Source organism: Neopsephotus bourkii, unplaced genomic scaffold, assembly GCF_033783945.1.
Source record: "Neopsephotus bourkii isolate Nb327-2 ecotype Australia unplaced genomic scaffold, CSIRO-AGI_Nbou_v1 NB_668, whole genome shotgun sequence".
Lineage (NCBI taxonomy): Eukaryota > Metazoa > Chordata > Aves > Psittaciformes > Psittacidae > Neopsephotus > Neopsephotus bourkii.
In genome coordinates this window covers 418,562-434,153 of record NW_026901167.1, presented here as the reverse complement: position 1 = coordinate 434,153, position 15,592 = coordinate 418,562, and the positions used below count along the sequence as shown (strand labels likewise).

The 15,592-nt window shown below is 51.4% G+C and overlaps 1 protein-coding gene and 1 long non-coding RNA gene across 2 annotated transcripts; both read left to right on the top strand.

The window, feature by feature from the left end:
• Window positions 1-209: 209 nt before the first annotated feature.
• Window positions 210-3,435, top strand: ZIC3 (Zic family member 3). Its single transcript, XM_061353186.1, has 3 exons — window positions 210-1,308; window positions 1,937-2,100; window positions 2,543-3,435. The coding sequence occupies exons 1-3, from the start codon at window positions 267-269 to the stop codon at window positions 2,723-2,725; spliced, it is 1,389 nt and encodes a 462-aa protein (XP_061209170.1). The 5' UTR covers window positions 210-266; the 3' UTR covers window positions 2,726-3,435.
• Window positions 3,436-4,066: 631 nt separating this feature from the next.
• LOC133212138 (uncharacterized) lies at window positions 4,067-14,490 on the top strand. Its single transcript, XR_009725405.1, has 3 exons — window positions 4,067-4,401; window positions 4,710-4,991; window positions 13,559-14,490. It is a non-coding gene; the product is annotated as an uncharacterized LOC133212138 (long non-coding RNA).
• Window positions 14,491-15,592: the final 1,102 nt, after the last annotated feature.

Genomic DNA, 15,592 nt, shown 5'->3' with positions numbered 1-15,592 from the left:
CCTGCTGCGCCGCCCGGCCCGGCCCGGCCCAGAGCGGGGGGCGGGCGGCTTTTGGGGGGCGGGGGGAGCTGGTTTTGGTGGCGGTTGGGTTTTGTGTCGGACGGGGGGTGCTCGCTCCGCTGCCCCGCTCCGCGCCTGCCCGCAGCGGGGGGCGTGGGGGTGCGTTTTGGGGTGGTTTTGTACTTTTTTGGGGGCGGGCAGGAGGAGGAGGGGTAAGGGGAGGAAGGGGGGGGTCAGGCTGCCGCCGCGCCGACGGCCCCGCTCCCATGACGATGCTGCTGGACGGAGGGCCGCAGTTCCCGGCGCTGGGGGTGGGCGGCTTTGCGGCGCCCCGCCACCACGAGATGCCGGGCCGGGAAGCTGCCGCCGCCGGCATGGGGCTGGGCCCCTTCGGGGACTCCTCGCACGCTGCTGCCTTCAAGCTGAACGCGGCCCCGCACGACCTCGCCGCCGGGCAGAGCTCGGCGTTCACGCCGCAAGCGCCGGGCTACGCCAGCGCCTTGGGCCATCACCACCATCACCACCACCACGCCGGCCAGGTGCCCTCCTACGGCGGGGCCGCCGCCTTCAACTCCACCCGCGACTTTCTGTTCCGCAACCGCGGCTCCGGTATCGCGGACGCCGCCTCCGGCACGGCTCAACACGGGCTTTTCGGCGGCTCCCCCGGAGGTCTGCACGGCCCCGGCAGCATCCCGGACACCCCGGGCTACCTGCTGTTCCCGGGGCTCCACGAGCAGAGCCCGAGCCACACGTCCCCCAACGGGCATGTGGACAACGGGCAGATGCACCTCGGGCTGCGCGGGGACCTCTTCGGGCGACCGGACCCGTACCGGGCCGTCTCCAGCCCCCGAACGGACCCTTACGCCGGCGCCCAGTTCCACAACTACAACCACATGAACATGAATATGGGCATGAACGTGGCGGCCCACCACCATCACCACCACCACCACGGCCCCGGAGCTTTCTTTCGGTACATGCGCCAGCCCATCAAGCAAGAATTGTCCTGCAAGTGGCTCGACGAGAGCCAGCTCAGCCGGCCCAAGAAGAGCTGCGACAGGACTTTCAGCACCATGCACGAACTGGTGACCCATGTCACCATGGAGCACGTCGGGGGGCCGGAGCAGAACAACCACATCTGCTACTGGGACGAGTGTCCGCGGGAAGGCAAGTCCTTCAAGGCGAAATACAAACTGGTGAACCACATTCGGGTGCACACGGGGGAGAAGCCCTTCCCCTGTCCCTTCCCGGGATGCGGCAAGATCTTTGCCCGCTCCGAGAACCTCAAGATTCACAAGCGGACGCACACAGGTAAGGCCCGTGACCCCCGTGTGTGTCCCCCACCCCAGTCCCCTTGGGGCTCGGAGGGGGCTGCGCGGATGGATCGGCTGCTGCCGGAGCGGGGGGTGCGCGGCGCTGAGAGGGGAACCGTAGAAACGCTCAATGCGATCGCATTTTCGGTGCCTTCCCACCCTGGTTATTTTACGGTTTAGGCCCCATTGCCGTCTCCCCGAATTAAATCAGCGAGACTTTTGTCACAGTGGATTTATATCCAGCTCCGTCTTCCCTTCAGCCTTCTGTACGGGTGGAGGGAAGAGAAGGGGAAGGCAGGAAGCAAACGTATTTAGGCTGTTTCCTCAAATACATCTTGTAACGCTATCGGAGCTGCTGAATTTATCCCGGGTCTTCTCCCTCCCTGGGCTCACCCAGCTTCTGTCCCCAGTGCGGGCCTGTTGGGAGGTGAATTAAAAGTAATAAAGGCTGACCCGAATTTCTCCGATACACATAATAAACCCTGCTGTCCGTTCTCCTCTTCTTCATCTGCCGTGGTGCTTGTGCATCCCCAAGGTGGGGCGAGCAGGGCAGAGGCTCTCCCGGGAGGATGCGAGCGGGCATGGAGAGGGGAACATCCCTCCTTCACCCTCTCTGAATTTCGCAGGTGAGAAGCCCTTCAAGTGCGAGTTTGAGGGCTGCGACCGGCGCTTCGCCAACAGCAGCGACAGGAAGAAACACATGCACGTCCACACCTCGGACAAGCCCTACATCTGCAAGGTGTGCGACAAATCCTACACCCACCCCAGCTCACTTAGGAAACACATGAAGGTAATCACCCCTGCGCTCCAGCCCTTTCCTCCCTGAGCAGAGATGCTCAGTCGCTGGCGTGCTCAGGGCCGGTGCCTGCCGCAGCGCTCCATGCTCCCGATGGAGCACGGCCTGAGCCATTCCCGGTGTTTAGGCCGACGCTGGAGCACAGCTCAGGGAAATGGCGTAGTTTCTTTTTGTGCTCCCACCGTGCCCAGTTTACAGAGTGTGGCTGGGCGCTGGAAGGCTCTGTAAGTGCAGCTCCCCAGCGCAGGGATGTTGCAGCCCCCCAGTGCCAGGGGCTGGGGCAAGCTCAGGGTGACCAGCAAGGCATGAACTACCTGCCTATGGGAACCAAGCCGCTGGACCCCAATGTCCCTCTTGCATGGGGAAGCATCCTAACCCAGCTCAGCGGGACGCTGGGGACCGCGAGCTCGCTCCCATCTCTGCCTTTCGGTTTTAGGTGCACGAATCCCAGGGGTCGGACTCTTCCCCTGCAGCCAGTTCGGGCTACGAGTCCTCCACCCCCCCCGCGGTGGGCTCTGCCGGCAGTAAGGACTCCACTAAAACGCCGCCGGCCGCCCTGCAGAGTAACCCCGGCCACAACCCTGGACTGCCCCCCAATTTTAACGAGTGGTACGTGTGAAGGCAGCTGCTGCCCGGCCACAGACTGGACCAAACGCGTTGGGAACGAGGGGAAAACAGCAATCCGGGACAAAACCAAGCCAGCTGCAGCTCGCTCCCACGGAAATGGAGTTCCCACACCGATGACCGCATAGGGCTACACCTAGTTAATGCCAGGAGCCGGATAGGGGGGGGGGGGGTGTTATTATTATGTTATAATTATTCCTATTTTTTGCAAGCCCAGACGCTGGACTAGCCATGTCCTTTTCTCAGGATTAGATTTCTCTTTTTGCCCCTCTTTTTTGTTGTCATTTTTTGCAGTCGTCTGTTATTCCCCCCTCCCCCCCTTTCCCAAATCCCTCTTCCTCCGATTCCCCACTTTGATTTATTTTATTTTTTTTTTCCTTCTCCATTTGTTTTGGTTTTTCCTTCTTTCGGTGGGATGTTGACATGAGAATGAAAATTCTCCTTCGCCTTAGTGGTGATTGTTGAAACTTACAGTCTTAAACCGTGCCAAAGTCCTGTTATGTCTTGAACTTTCCTCTCTAGCTCTCCTGCTGCTTCTTTCTCTGCTCTCCTCCTCTTTCTCTCCTTCTCTCTCTCTCCAAGCATTACACTTGTGAATGTATTCTCGTCTGATGGGGTCGGTCAGTATTTTTCAGGATGAGGATGTGGTGTTTATTCTACCCAGATTGTGACGTTTAGTATTAAACAGTTGCCTTTTTGTAAGAACTTTTTTTATGTAAATACATACCCATGATGCCATATTTATCGTTCGTAATTTAATTATTGATACAAAAGTGCCGGGAACTGAACAATATTTATGGGGGAAGAAAAAAAAAATAATTGTTTTCTAACAAAAAAAAATTTACAAACAGCAAAAAAAAAAAAAAAAAAAGAAAAAAATTAATTCCAACTCTGTACAGCTTTTGGTTATAACTGCTTTAGCATTAAAAGTTTATTGTTTTGGAAAGAGCCGTTTCTGACCTCCTCCGGGGGCCGCGGGGCCGTCGCGGGGCCGGTTGGGCGCTGCCGCCGGGGCCGGGCCGTTGTTTCAGCGCTGGCCACGCCGGGGGAAGCCGCCTCCTCGCCGCCGCTTCTTCTTCTTCTTCTTCTTCTCCTCCTCCTGTCCCTTTGTCCCTGCCCAAGCGCTTCGCTCCCGCCACCTTCCCGAGCGGACCGAGCCGGGGAGAGAGGGGCAACGGGGGAGCCTCAATGGGGAGACCCCGACGGTGAGTACCGGGGGTGCGGGACCGGCCTCGGAGTGCTCTTTGGGGGGGGACCTCGGGAATGCTTCGCGGCGCGCTTGGGCTCCCTCCGTTATCGTCAGGTTTTGGTTTGGGTTTGTTTGGGGCTCTTTTTTTTTGTTCTTTATTTCCAGGATGCGGACAAACCTCGGGAGTGCGAAAGAGGCATCGCGCCCGAGAAACACCTCCGGATGCCCCAAGTAGCCAGAGCGCCGGTGACCCCCCCCCTTCCTCCTCAGACCTCCGGCCCCGGCGGGGATGCAGACGGGCTCCTGCACCGCGGACCGCGGCCGCGGCCTGAGCGCAGCCCCAGGGAAGAGGCAGGACCCGCACCTCGGGCTCCGCAGCTCCGCTGACCGGGAGAGACCCCAGACGGCCCCGTCTTGAACTTGACTTTTGAGGCACTGCGGGAGGACGGGGCGGCCCTTCCCCTCCAGCCAGGGCCGCTCGGGTGAGCAGCCCCTGAAACCTTTGCATGCTTCAATAATTGGGTTTGAACAATTGTACCCTTTCCTACCTCCGAAATAAGCTAACAACAACAAGTTTTCGGACAGAAAAACCTGGGAAAATGGGTCGCAGCCTCTAGAAAAAAATACATTCATTTATATTTGAGCAACCTGCTCTAGTGGAAGGTGTCCCTGCCCGTGGCATGGGTTTAGAACTGGGTGAGCTTTAAGGCCCCTTCCAACCAAAACGGTTCTGTGATTCTACATCATACACCTCAATCCCAGAGCGTGTTTTTCGTTCCTCACTAGCCAGCCTGGCCTCTTAAACCAGTGCCCCCCGAGGTGCCCCTGCAGACACGGATCTCCGCTGCTTTCCTGCTGGGAAGTCTCTCTTGCTGTGCACAGAGCCGAGCCCCGGGGCTGGACGTGGAGCGCTGCCCGGCAGGGCCCTTCCCGATGGGGCGAATGGGGCCGCTCCGCACCGCGGCGGAGACAGGAGGAGCGGAGCCGCCCGGGGCCGTCGGGTTTTCCTCGGACACCCAACCGGGGTCGTGTCTGCATCGCTCCGGACCTCGCCAGGCTTGGAAATGAGCCGGTAGGTTCGGTTTTGTTACTGCTTTGCTCGGAACGACGGAGGTGCGATGGGGGGTAGGAACCTGCTGCTGCCAGTCCCTGAAACTCCATTCCAGAGCGGGAGGCTCTGCTGTGGCCGGAGCTGCCTGGCCGGGGGACCCCGGTCTTGGGTGCATCCAGAGGATGCAGCATCCCCAGACCTCGGAAGGGCAAGGCTGTGGATGCACGTCCCGGCCCCGCTGTGTCTGGTACCAGGGACCCTCCGGCCATGCCGGTATTCCTGCCCTCCCGCCTGCTTCCTTGGGCTGGCAATGCAGCCCCGGCCATTTTTACAGCTAGGAGTTTAAACCAGCATCCTGAGCATTTGGCTTCCCCTGGTAGCCAGGCGGTACCCCGGCCGGGGGCCTCCCCAAGCAGTGTGGGAAAGGGGGGGGCAAACTGCTGTGTGCACCCCACTGAGCTCAGGGGCTCCACTTTCCAATCCCCCCCTCCAAGAAAAGAAGCGAGTGGGGCATAGATGGGGCAGTGTGTGTGCCTTGGGACGGAAGAATGGGTGCAGACAGGGCTGTGAAATGCTGTCAAAGCAGGGGCTCAGCACCAGCGCTGCGAGGTGAGGCAGAGGGCCCGTGCCCCCCTGAGCGTGGCACACTGTCCTGTGGGTGCTACTGTCCCTGCAGTGCCTCTTCCCCACTGCTGCTGCTGCCCCCAGGCCTCAAGGGTGGCCAGGGAGGGGCTGTGGCACCCTGCAGCTCTCATGGGCAAGTAGGAAGGGTTTATCTGTAGAAAGAAGCATCTGTTGCCCATTGCGGGATGATCCTAGAGTGGGAAAAATCCCTTTTCGCCGCATTCTTGGGCTGGTTTTGTGAGTCGGGGTGAGGCAGCTCATGATGTTCAATGCCAAGGCCTGGCAGCAGGGACCTGAGGCCATCCCCTGTGCTCGCAGCTCGGGTGGAAGCGTGACAGTGCCGACCAGGGCAGGACAGAGCAGGCAGAGCAGGTGCCATGTTAGCTCAGCATTTCGTGTGTCGTCAGTAACGGGTCTCGTGTCCCAGCCTACAAGAGTCCCAGGACTGTTCCCAACAAGGGACCGTGTTCTGCTGGCCTCTCCCTTGGAGCTGCTGCTCTCGCTTGTGTGAGCAGAATTAGATGGATTTGTCCCCAGATAAACAGAGCTCGGGATGGTTTGCTAAAAGGGGTAATGTTGATTCATTGTGCTATAAAGAATCTAAGCAGAGGCAGGCGATGAGCTGGAGCCATTCCTCCTCTACCACAGTGAGGCATGAGTATTTTGATGCATTTGGAGTCACTGTCCTTTGTGTATTGGTCTGGGTGTCTGCTGTATCCCTCTGTGAATAATATGAGTGGGTTTTAAGCTCTGTACATGCTATTAGCAGCCAGTGCTTGCACACAGTGTGAAGGCAGCGTCCTGAAGGTTGTATTCAAGTGTCTCGGTGCTACGGCACCAGGAATTAAGTTCTATAGGAACTCTGCCGGCTGTAACACTCCAAATCAGTGGGTAGGGTGTAGCATGGTGTGTTTGCAGCTCTGGTTCAGTAATACAATGGTGCCAAATTAAAAGCACCAAGCACTGACACTTTTAGCTGAGCCTAACTTTCATGGCTGTTAGAGAAACCATCCCTGTTATTGATGCTGGTAGTAGAAGCAAACCGTATGGAAAATCTCACTGCAGGGATGCAGCCCTATTTTGGAGAGGTAAAACTCCAGAGAAAGCGTTGAAGAGCTAATGTTATAATGGATTGTGCTGAAGGAAACTGTGTCGTGCTGACTAATCTGTACATCCCCGAGCTAAGACATTTTGTTAATCTCACTATGCTGTTTGAATGGGTTTAAAAGATGATGTATGTCTTGCAAGTGCCTGCTCACCTGAACATAACTGCAGGCAGTAAAATTGCTTGTGTAAGGGCTCACGCTGCTGAGTGAGGATGGCAAAGCAAGGACCTGGCCTGCTGCTGTGATGGGAGATGGGTTAGGATGGCTTTGTAGGTATCTGTTCTGTGCTGGAGGGATAAACCCCCTGCAGAAACCAGGGAGGCCATTGTCTAAGGAGGCACAGATATACTTTAATAGGAGATGCTGCTTGTTATCCACAGTGAAGCAGGTTATGTGCAGGCTTTCTTTTAGCTAATACTTCAGCTGTGTTTCTCCATTTCAAATGTTTGTGTGAAAAGAGACTTTGACAGAAAAAGGAGGAAAAAAAAGAATTTAGCTGAATGAATTTGTTTTGGCAACTTCTTCAATAGTGGCAGCTTAGAAATTGCCTTTGAATGGGTGAGATGTGAACTTCCTTTCGAGGGAGACCCAGACTGCATGTTGGGGATGATTCGTTCTTGTGTATGCAAGGCAAGGCAGCCTGGCCTGGGACAGTGGGAAACTTGGAAAGGGGGAAAGCCATCAGCTGGAATAAGACTGGGGAAGCTGGACAGGCTTAATGGCTGAGGAGCATAAAGGAAAAGTGCAGAACAGGGCTGTTCCCATGGTTTGTCCTTTTTCAGAGCATCGTATAATCCCAGTTTGGGCCTGTGAGAGCCCCATGCATACAACATGGATCTTAGGCAGGGATTTTGGGCACTTGGTGCGGTGGAGCAAGGGGTCGGGTAGAGATCCCAAAGCTATTGCGGAGGCTGTGCTCTTCTTGGCTTCCAGCATCAGTGTGCTCAGACAGGAGCTAGTCTGTGGGCAGGAAAAAGGTGGAATGTCAGCAGCGTTGGTTTGGTATGAGAGGAAAAATGTGTTTTGCTCCTCACTGGAGCAGGTGCAGGGCTGTTATTGCTCTCCTGCTTCCGAGGGAGCAGAGTGGGGTTTGGAGCAGGAATGAGTGCTGTGCTTTATTCACAGGCCAGGACACGGCCTTTAGCTGGCAGGGTCACAGCAGGGAGGAAACAGTCAGGCTTTTAGCCATGGGCTTGCTGCATTTGTGTGCCACTGCGAATATCCACTTGGGAAAATAGAGCTAGAGCCAGAAAGGCTCAAGAGGTGGTGCATTGGCACATACCTTTGCTTTAAATAAAATTGCCTACTTATTTATCTCTTTAAATTCCCCCCCCTGCCCCCCAGTTTCACTAAGACATTATTACAATGAAAAATCTTGTGTTGCTTTATTTATTTCTAATTTTAAGTATTTTTTACCACTTTCCATGGGTTACACAGCTTAATTCTGTTACTGGTGTGGGCGAGACGATGATGTTGTTCTTTTTGTTTGCCTTTTTCTAGTACTCGTTTGCTTTGTGCTTATTTTCTTACCTGTGTTAGTAAAAGACAGTTGAATTTAAGATTTCCACCACTTCACTGTGTTCTTACTGTCAACAAGGCAGTTTATATTCTGTTTGCATTTAACACCCCATTAACCCACTGACTTGAGTTTCTCAGTTACTATTGATACCATCAGATAAAAGTGTTGAGATTGGTGAGAAGAACTCAATATAGGAAAAAGTCTGAATTTGGACTCAAATCCTATCTTTAATTAGGAGAAAAACCTCTGTGCAGCAGTCGACGTGACTACAGTTCCCCTGATGGAAGTTTGCAAGGGCTGGACTATGGCTGCTCACTGCTGTGAGGGCTGAGGAGGGCAAACGTTTCCCAAAATACTGATTCTTTTTTTCCCCCCATAATATTTATCAATTTTCCCATCATATCTATTTTTACTAGAAAGGAGATGCTGCAGGAGCTTGCTGAAACTGTCAGTCTTTAAATATTTAAGATCGTGTTCCAGGCACCCCCAAAACTTGCTCTGTTTGGCAAGATTCAGAAAGAAAAAGGAAATGGATCAATATTTTATCCCCCTTTTTCTCTTATTTTTTTTGTCAGTGCTGTGACCTTCAGAGGCCAGTTTCTATTTTGCCTTTTTATCTTGGTGCCAGGCCATATACCTGTGGTTTAAAGTGGAGCTTGAGCTTAAGTTTTCATGTATAACCGAATTCTGTGGATTGATTTACATTTTAAAGAGTGATGCTGTTGATAATATTGTGAGAATTTGCAGTGCTGCAGCAGAAAAGTACCCATTTAATTTTTAACCATGGCCTGCAAAAGCACTTTAAAATAATGCAGTGAAAGGGGAGTGATTTCCTTTGAGGGCTTTGCACCACCTCGTTTTGAAGCTGCGATACCGATGTGACGTTGCAATCTGCTCCTTTTCTTTCTCTTTCCTTTTCGTTCTTTGCTGATGTGGAGGGAGAAGGCAAGCAAAGGACCAAAGAAGTTGAAACTGTGCTTTGAAGAGACTACCTATACCTTCAGGAGGATGTTGGGCTGAGATTGAAATACAAATGCTCTGTTGGGGCTTGCTTTATGTTGCTGAGGACTTGATTTCCGAGGAGTTACCCGATCCGTTCAAAAATCTCAGGTTAGAGATATCTTTAATTTTTTAATAGGAAAATACAATTAAAAATATAAAAGCCTGCATTAAGTAATACCCATTAATTCCTTCTTGAAATTACAGGCTGACACAGGACATATTAAGAATTATAATTTGATAAAGAACTTACTGGTTCCTCGTGCTGTAGGTCTAAGCTCTGCAAGCCTCGCCTTGCAGCCGTGGCTTCTCACTAAGCTTAATACACCAGAACGGCCCATGTAAGCTTTATCGACATGTCTGTAATCAGAAGAGAGAGAAGAATACAGCGGGCTCATTTCTGGGCCTGCAAAATCTAATAGTCCCAATTTCAGGCTGTGGCCACTTACTCGGCTTTTAGGAAATTTATAACCCAAACTCGAGCAGCTGCAGTGTTAAAGCAAAATTCTTTGTTGTCATTGAATTTTAATCCAAGCTAGGGGAAGGGGGAAAAAAAAGAGAAGTATTCTAGAGAGAACAATAATAAGCATCTTAGTTTTATCACACTTGTATTTCTAGCTTTCATTGTTTTGCCGTAGGATAAGAAATAGCTTCCTTCCAGATTGACAATAAATCACAGCGAAGGAATTAAGCCAGCATAAATGCCCCCTACAAAGTTTCAAATCACATCTGCATCGGGGCAGCATTAATACCCTGAAAAATACGTTTTTCTTCTTGTCAGTAATTTTCTGTTCTTAATCTCGGACAGTCTTTTACATGAAAGCTAGTGGCGAGTAGATCGCGCCCGGCGGCGAAGCTGACGCAAGGAAGGGGCATCGGAGAAATACTGCGTTTCATAACCACAATCACTGGAGCATTAGGAGAGCAAACATGTGGTTTTATGAACATAGTTATAAATATTTAAACATGCAAAATGAAAATGTTGCTAAATGTCTGGTTTCCATTATCTTTCGATGAACGTTTTCATTCTTGGAAGCCTTGCTTAGCTGTCTGCAGGGAAGGATCACCACCCCCTTCCCCAGCATGAATGATGCGCAATGCGAAAACGTGTTAAAATGCACAGTTGTTTGTAATGTCTTCTACCAACGTGGAAGACATTCTACCAAATTTGGTATTCTACTGACTCACAAAGTATTCTTGCCCAACAAACAGGCCAACCACCCTGCTTCTGTCAGCAGCTTGCTCTGTTAGACGGTATGAGGAATCTAAGGATGGTTTGGAAAACAGAAGATGTCACTCAGCAAGCTTGGAGTCGTGTCCTGCCACCCTTTCTCAAGCAAAATCCCTACAGAAGTCAATGCAAGATGTGGCTGCTGATTTTATCATGGCTAACGTGTTAGTTTGAAGTGTCAACAAGTGTCGGAGCTTTCTGTGTGCCTCCGTGGAATGGTTGGGAGGCTGCGGTAAGGAGTTCTGGGGTGGGAAAGCTGGGGTCTGCTCTTTGGCCGGTGTAGGGCTGTGCCTTCAAACCAGGATGGTAGCAGGCAGCGGCTGGTACAGGTTGTGCAGTTTCACTTGCGTGAGTGGAGGGCTATGGGAAAGCAGAGGCCATGCTGTGCATCACTGTTCATAATAAGGCAGGTGTCTGATTCCTGGGGATCCAGCGGAGTCAGCCGCCTCTCTTGGCTTCGGTTCTCCCCCATCAGTGCATCCCCACAAGGCTCCGACTGTGCCGCGTATGTCATGGGAGAGAGATGCCAAATGATTTATTTCTTTATTTGAATACACCAGGAAACCCATTTTAGATGTAGTCACATATTGAATCCTGACTGCCGTGAGGCTGTGCCGCGCTCGGCATCCCAGGCTGGCACATCGGCACGCACGCGCCTCCTGCTTACTATTCCTCCTGCAGTTGCTCCCACCAATAAATCTGCACTTGCTGTGGCCAGGATGGAAATCTTTAAGACAAAGGACTTGAATGAGAAGGGTTTTTTTTCATTGCTGTGATAGAGTAGAAGGCCCCAAGCTGGGGGCTAGTGCATGCGTGAATGCTGACCCCCTTGTCTTGGTGCTGTCTCCTGCTAGCACTGTATCAGAGACTGTAAAAGGGCCCCCAAGGCTGGTATTGCCCCATTTTGATTCTTGCTCCTGCAACTGCAGCAAATCCCAAAGAAAGGATGGCTGAGAAGTGAACTTGGAGAAGAGAGTGGAAGGGCAGGCCATTGGGTAAAGCAGGCGGTGCCTGGGGGTGGGGGGCAGCACAAAAAACGTGGGAATGAGGAAAGGAGGAACAAAAGAGATGTGGGCTGGCGAAGGAGGAATAGGGGAGTGAAAGGCGGCTGGGCTGGTGCAGCAGCGAGGAGCTGCTCCTTGTCCCTGTGTATGAATACATCCAGCTGAGCCTTTCGCATTGGCAGGCTGTTCAGACAGAGCCCCTGCAACAGTGTGTGAGTCTTCAGAGATGTGCACAGGATTTGCCCTGTGGGAAGCAGTGTGTGGTGCTCAGGGTGAGGGACCCTTCGTGCTACCCAAGTTTTGGTTCCTGTGATGAATCTGTGCGTGGCATTGGCGGCACTGGTCCCGTGCCCGAACTTTGTGATGTGGCTGGTGATGGAGCCCATTGGCAACAGAGACCTGAGCTGCGAGGGGGAAGGAGAGGGCTGGCTTCCTGCAGGCAGCTTTGTGCCCACTGGGCTCAGGACCAGAGGGATCCTCAGGGAGCTGTTGTTGCCCTCCTACTCTCCTCCATTCCTGGAGGGATTTGGGCTGGTTTCTCAGCAGCAGGCACGATGGTGCTGCTCTGTATCCACTTACGTCAATGCAGACCTTTCCATGGACTCCAGTCTGGGTTGGATCAAGCCTTGCATGATTGCAGCCCTTGTGCATTTCAAAACTGTGTTAATCTATATCTGGATCCCAATGGGGGCACTCGGGATGAGCCGAGCTCAAACAATACTTGGCAGGAGGGACGGACTGAGTTGGCAAGGATTTTTGTCCCATTATTGGTTACTTGGAGGAAGGAATGTACGCACCATTTTAATATATGACAACTTGAGGTCTGTCATCTTCAGTGTATTAGAAAAGCCTCATTTTTAACACATCCCAGAGCCTTTGCAGCTGGATTGAGGCTGCACGCCGGGCGTGGGCAGAGGCATGGGGCCTTCTCTCCATCTTGTTAGGCTCTAAAAGACTTCTCCCACTGTTGGGAGACCCCCAGGCTGCCCACCTCTCACTCCTGCCTGCTTCCTTTGGCAGGGGAGATGGAAAGACCAGGGTGGAACAAAGGAGTAGCAGTGCAGCCCATAGAGCAAACCACACGGAAAGCTCTTCCCAACTGGAGAAATCCGCCTGCGTGTTCCCAGCAAGTTAAGCCAGGGTGTTATTTAGCTCAGAGGAGACTTGCCTTTCTGCAGTAAAATCCTCAAAACATGTCCCAGAGGCCTTGAAGGAGATTTTGCTTTCTCTCAAGCCAGTCTGTTGTTTTTTCTAGTGAAAAATCCAGATGGGTACCTCAGTTGAAAATTGGCTTGTACGAAGTCACCTTTTTTTTGCTTTCTCACTCTGGGTTTTCAAAGTATAGAAATTCATCATCATAAAGACATTTCAACAAGATTATTTAAGCTTGTTGTATCAAGCCCAAGAAATTCTGTCCAGGTGACTCAGAAATGGGTATTTGGGTTGCATTGGGTTGGGTTGGTTTTGGAGGGGGGAAGTTTTAAAACCAAGCATTGTTTGTATTTTTACACCTTTAGTCCTTAGCAAAGTGTTCCCTTCAACAACATCCCCATAAAGAGAAAGCTGAAATCAGCAGCAGAAGGAATAGGTGTCAGCTTAGACAGATGACTGTGTTTCTGGGTAATTTAATGCCATTTTAATATCTTGCTTTTAATGCAGCTCAGAGAAGAGTTTGATGGACAAGGCACTTGTGCTTGTGAGCCGGAGTTCACTTGTTAGGGTTATGTCAGATATTGCTTTCCACAGACAACTGTAGTTGCAGCATCAGCTCCCATTAAGTGTATTAGGGCCTCTGAGGTTCAGGGCTAGCACGCACCATATTTTGTAGCCTTTGGTTTTGCTTGGTGCTGACAAAACCAGAAGGTCTTTGGTTAACTTCTGACCACTGACATATTAAATGAAGATGAGCGTTTGAGCAACATCAGTGATTTCAATTGACTCATCAATTGCCGTTGCATAGCAGTCCTCATGTTTCACTTTGGTAACAAGCTGATCTGCCACATCTGATGCCAGCAATTCAGTCCTTCAAACAAATGACATGTTTGATAAAGAAATCTTTTAAAATTCATTATGCACTTTGGCTTTTGTCTTTCCTTTTAATACAGCATCTGTTGCAGCCGGGATACATTCCTTGATCGTTTCTGAGTCTGCAATTATTTCTCTGCCTGCCCAGTGTCCCGGAGATGGGAAACGAAGCTGCCATGCTCTGCTGCTGAGCCCTGAAACTCCACACAGACATTCAATTTAATCTCTTGGAACAGACTGCATTAAAGTCATGTCATCAGTGGACACTTGTGATAAAAAGAAGACATGAAGAAAGACAGTGAACTGAAAGGCTCTGCTTTGCTTTCCTGGGAAGAAAATAGGATATCTGTCCCTTCATTTGTTTCATGGATTCCTTGCATTTAAATTCAGCAGAAGGCTTCCAATGTCTAAACTTTATCCTGAGCGGTTTTTGTCGGTGCTGGAAAGGAATACAGTTAAGTGTTCCATGGGGAGTCTGATAGAAAAAGCTATGCGCAGTGTTAATGAGTTGGGATGGGGTCATTCGTTTTTCCATATAGAGCCAGAAACAAATACAGGACGTGAGGAGAAATGATTTGCAGGGATCCACTGATCTGGGTGGGATCAGGGGTGATCCTGAACTTCCACAGTCCCTCCAAAGACTGGCAGAAGGATCAAGGGGGCTTTCAGCTTAAAGTGCTCCCATGTGCTTCAATCCTGCTCCATGCCAGGGCTCGCTCCATGGATAGCTGGTGCTGGAAGAAATGACAAACGTCTTGGGTGCCACAAGAGATTGCATCAGCGCTACTGATCCTCACTCGGCTGGTTACTGAAAATGCATCAAGCACCTCGATGGGTCAGACTGCTACATTTGTAGACACGGAGTGTCAGGAAGCCTTTTTGTCATCTTAGTACCGTTCAGTATATTTGTCCTCAAGTTCAAAGCAATCCTGGCCTCAGACTTGTGATATTTGCTGCCCTTTCCCCTTTCTGTTGGCTCAGACCTCTTCCCTTTGAGGTCAACATCAAAATAAAGATGTATGTTTCCTCAGCCTGGCCATGGCTCTGACTCTTTAGATCAGCAATCCTATAGTCCATATGTCTTCCCATCTGTCAACTGGCATTTGAAGCCAGCTTGCTCCTCTATTCTTTCAGACAAGTGTGAGAATCAGGAGTTTCTTTAATGACGGTTCCAGGCCTTAAGATACTACCTATTAAGATCCCTTGATGGCACCTTGAATAGAGATCAAAAGCTACTGAGTTCACTCCACAAATCCAAAGCCGTCAGTCAGTTTAGGGCATTCAGAGAGGGGTGGGGAGGGCTCGGGAGGGCACCGCGCTCCCGCAGTTAGGAGACAGGCATGGGAAGTCCGAGCCCTGGTGTTGTATGTGATGTGAGCCAGCAAACAAGAGCTCTGTGAAATCCCTCCTCTGGTGGCAGGGGCTCCTTGTCAGTGCCAAGTGGGCTGGGGGCTTTGCTTGCCCTATGTGATGGTGGCAGCCTTTAGGATCTGAGCTGCGCCTGGATTTTTGGTGCTGCATCAATACCTGTGTCTCTGCTGCTTTGACTGGGAGATGATTCTGAATCCTCTTGTAAACAGAAATCTCAGAGTACAAAATGCTCTTCTTGTTAGTAATTATTACCAGGCAACAATTTGTCTCTTGCACTTCGGAGAGCTGCTAATAATGGGAATCTGTGTCCTGCTTCACCACTGGGACTGCATGAAAGGCAGTATGGAGAGATGCTGCCTGCGTGGTGTTATCGCAGCAAAACGGCCCCTCTTTCTGAGGACACAATTTGGCTTTCAAGCTTCCCTATTAAATGCTTATCAGGAGATGCTGCAAAACCCTTGGAATATCTGGGGGGAAGTGTTTGCTCCGGTGGTGCATTTCCTCAGGCGACTGTAGTAGAAGAATTACTGGGAAGTTGTGGCCCTTGATTCAAGCCTGAAACCCAAGGGCTGTTGGCTGCGGGAGCCTGAAACTGCAGGGTGCTCACCATGGGAAGGGTGGCAGAGAGCATTCCCCAGGGAGCCTCCAGCCAGTGCTAACCAGCATTGCTCTTTATGGGACCCAAATGTCTTGAGAAGAGCTGAAAAGCCCCAGAATGTGGCTGAGTGCCAGGAGATGGTGTC

What these genes read in the sequence shown, in the direction of transcription:
- ZIC3 (XM_061353186.1), top strand. Translation starts at nt 267, where the DNA reads ATGACGATGCTGCTGGACGGAGGGCCGCAGTTCCCGGCGCTGGGGGTG. An exon ending in TCACAAGCGGACGCACACAG is followed by an intron (nt 1,309 to 1,936) that starts GTAAGGCCCGTG and finishes TGAATTTCGCAG; the next exon opens with GTGAGAAGCCCTTCAAGTGC. An exon ending in CACTTAGGAAACACATGAAG is followed by an intron (nt 2,101 to 2,542) that starts GTAATCACCCCT and finishes TTTCGGTTTTAG; the next exon opens with GTGCACGAATCCCAGGGGTC.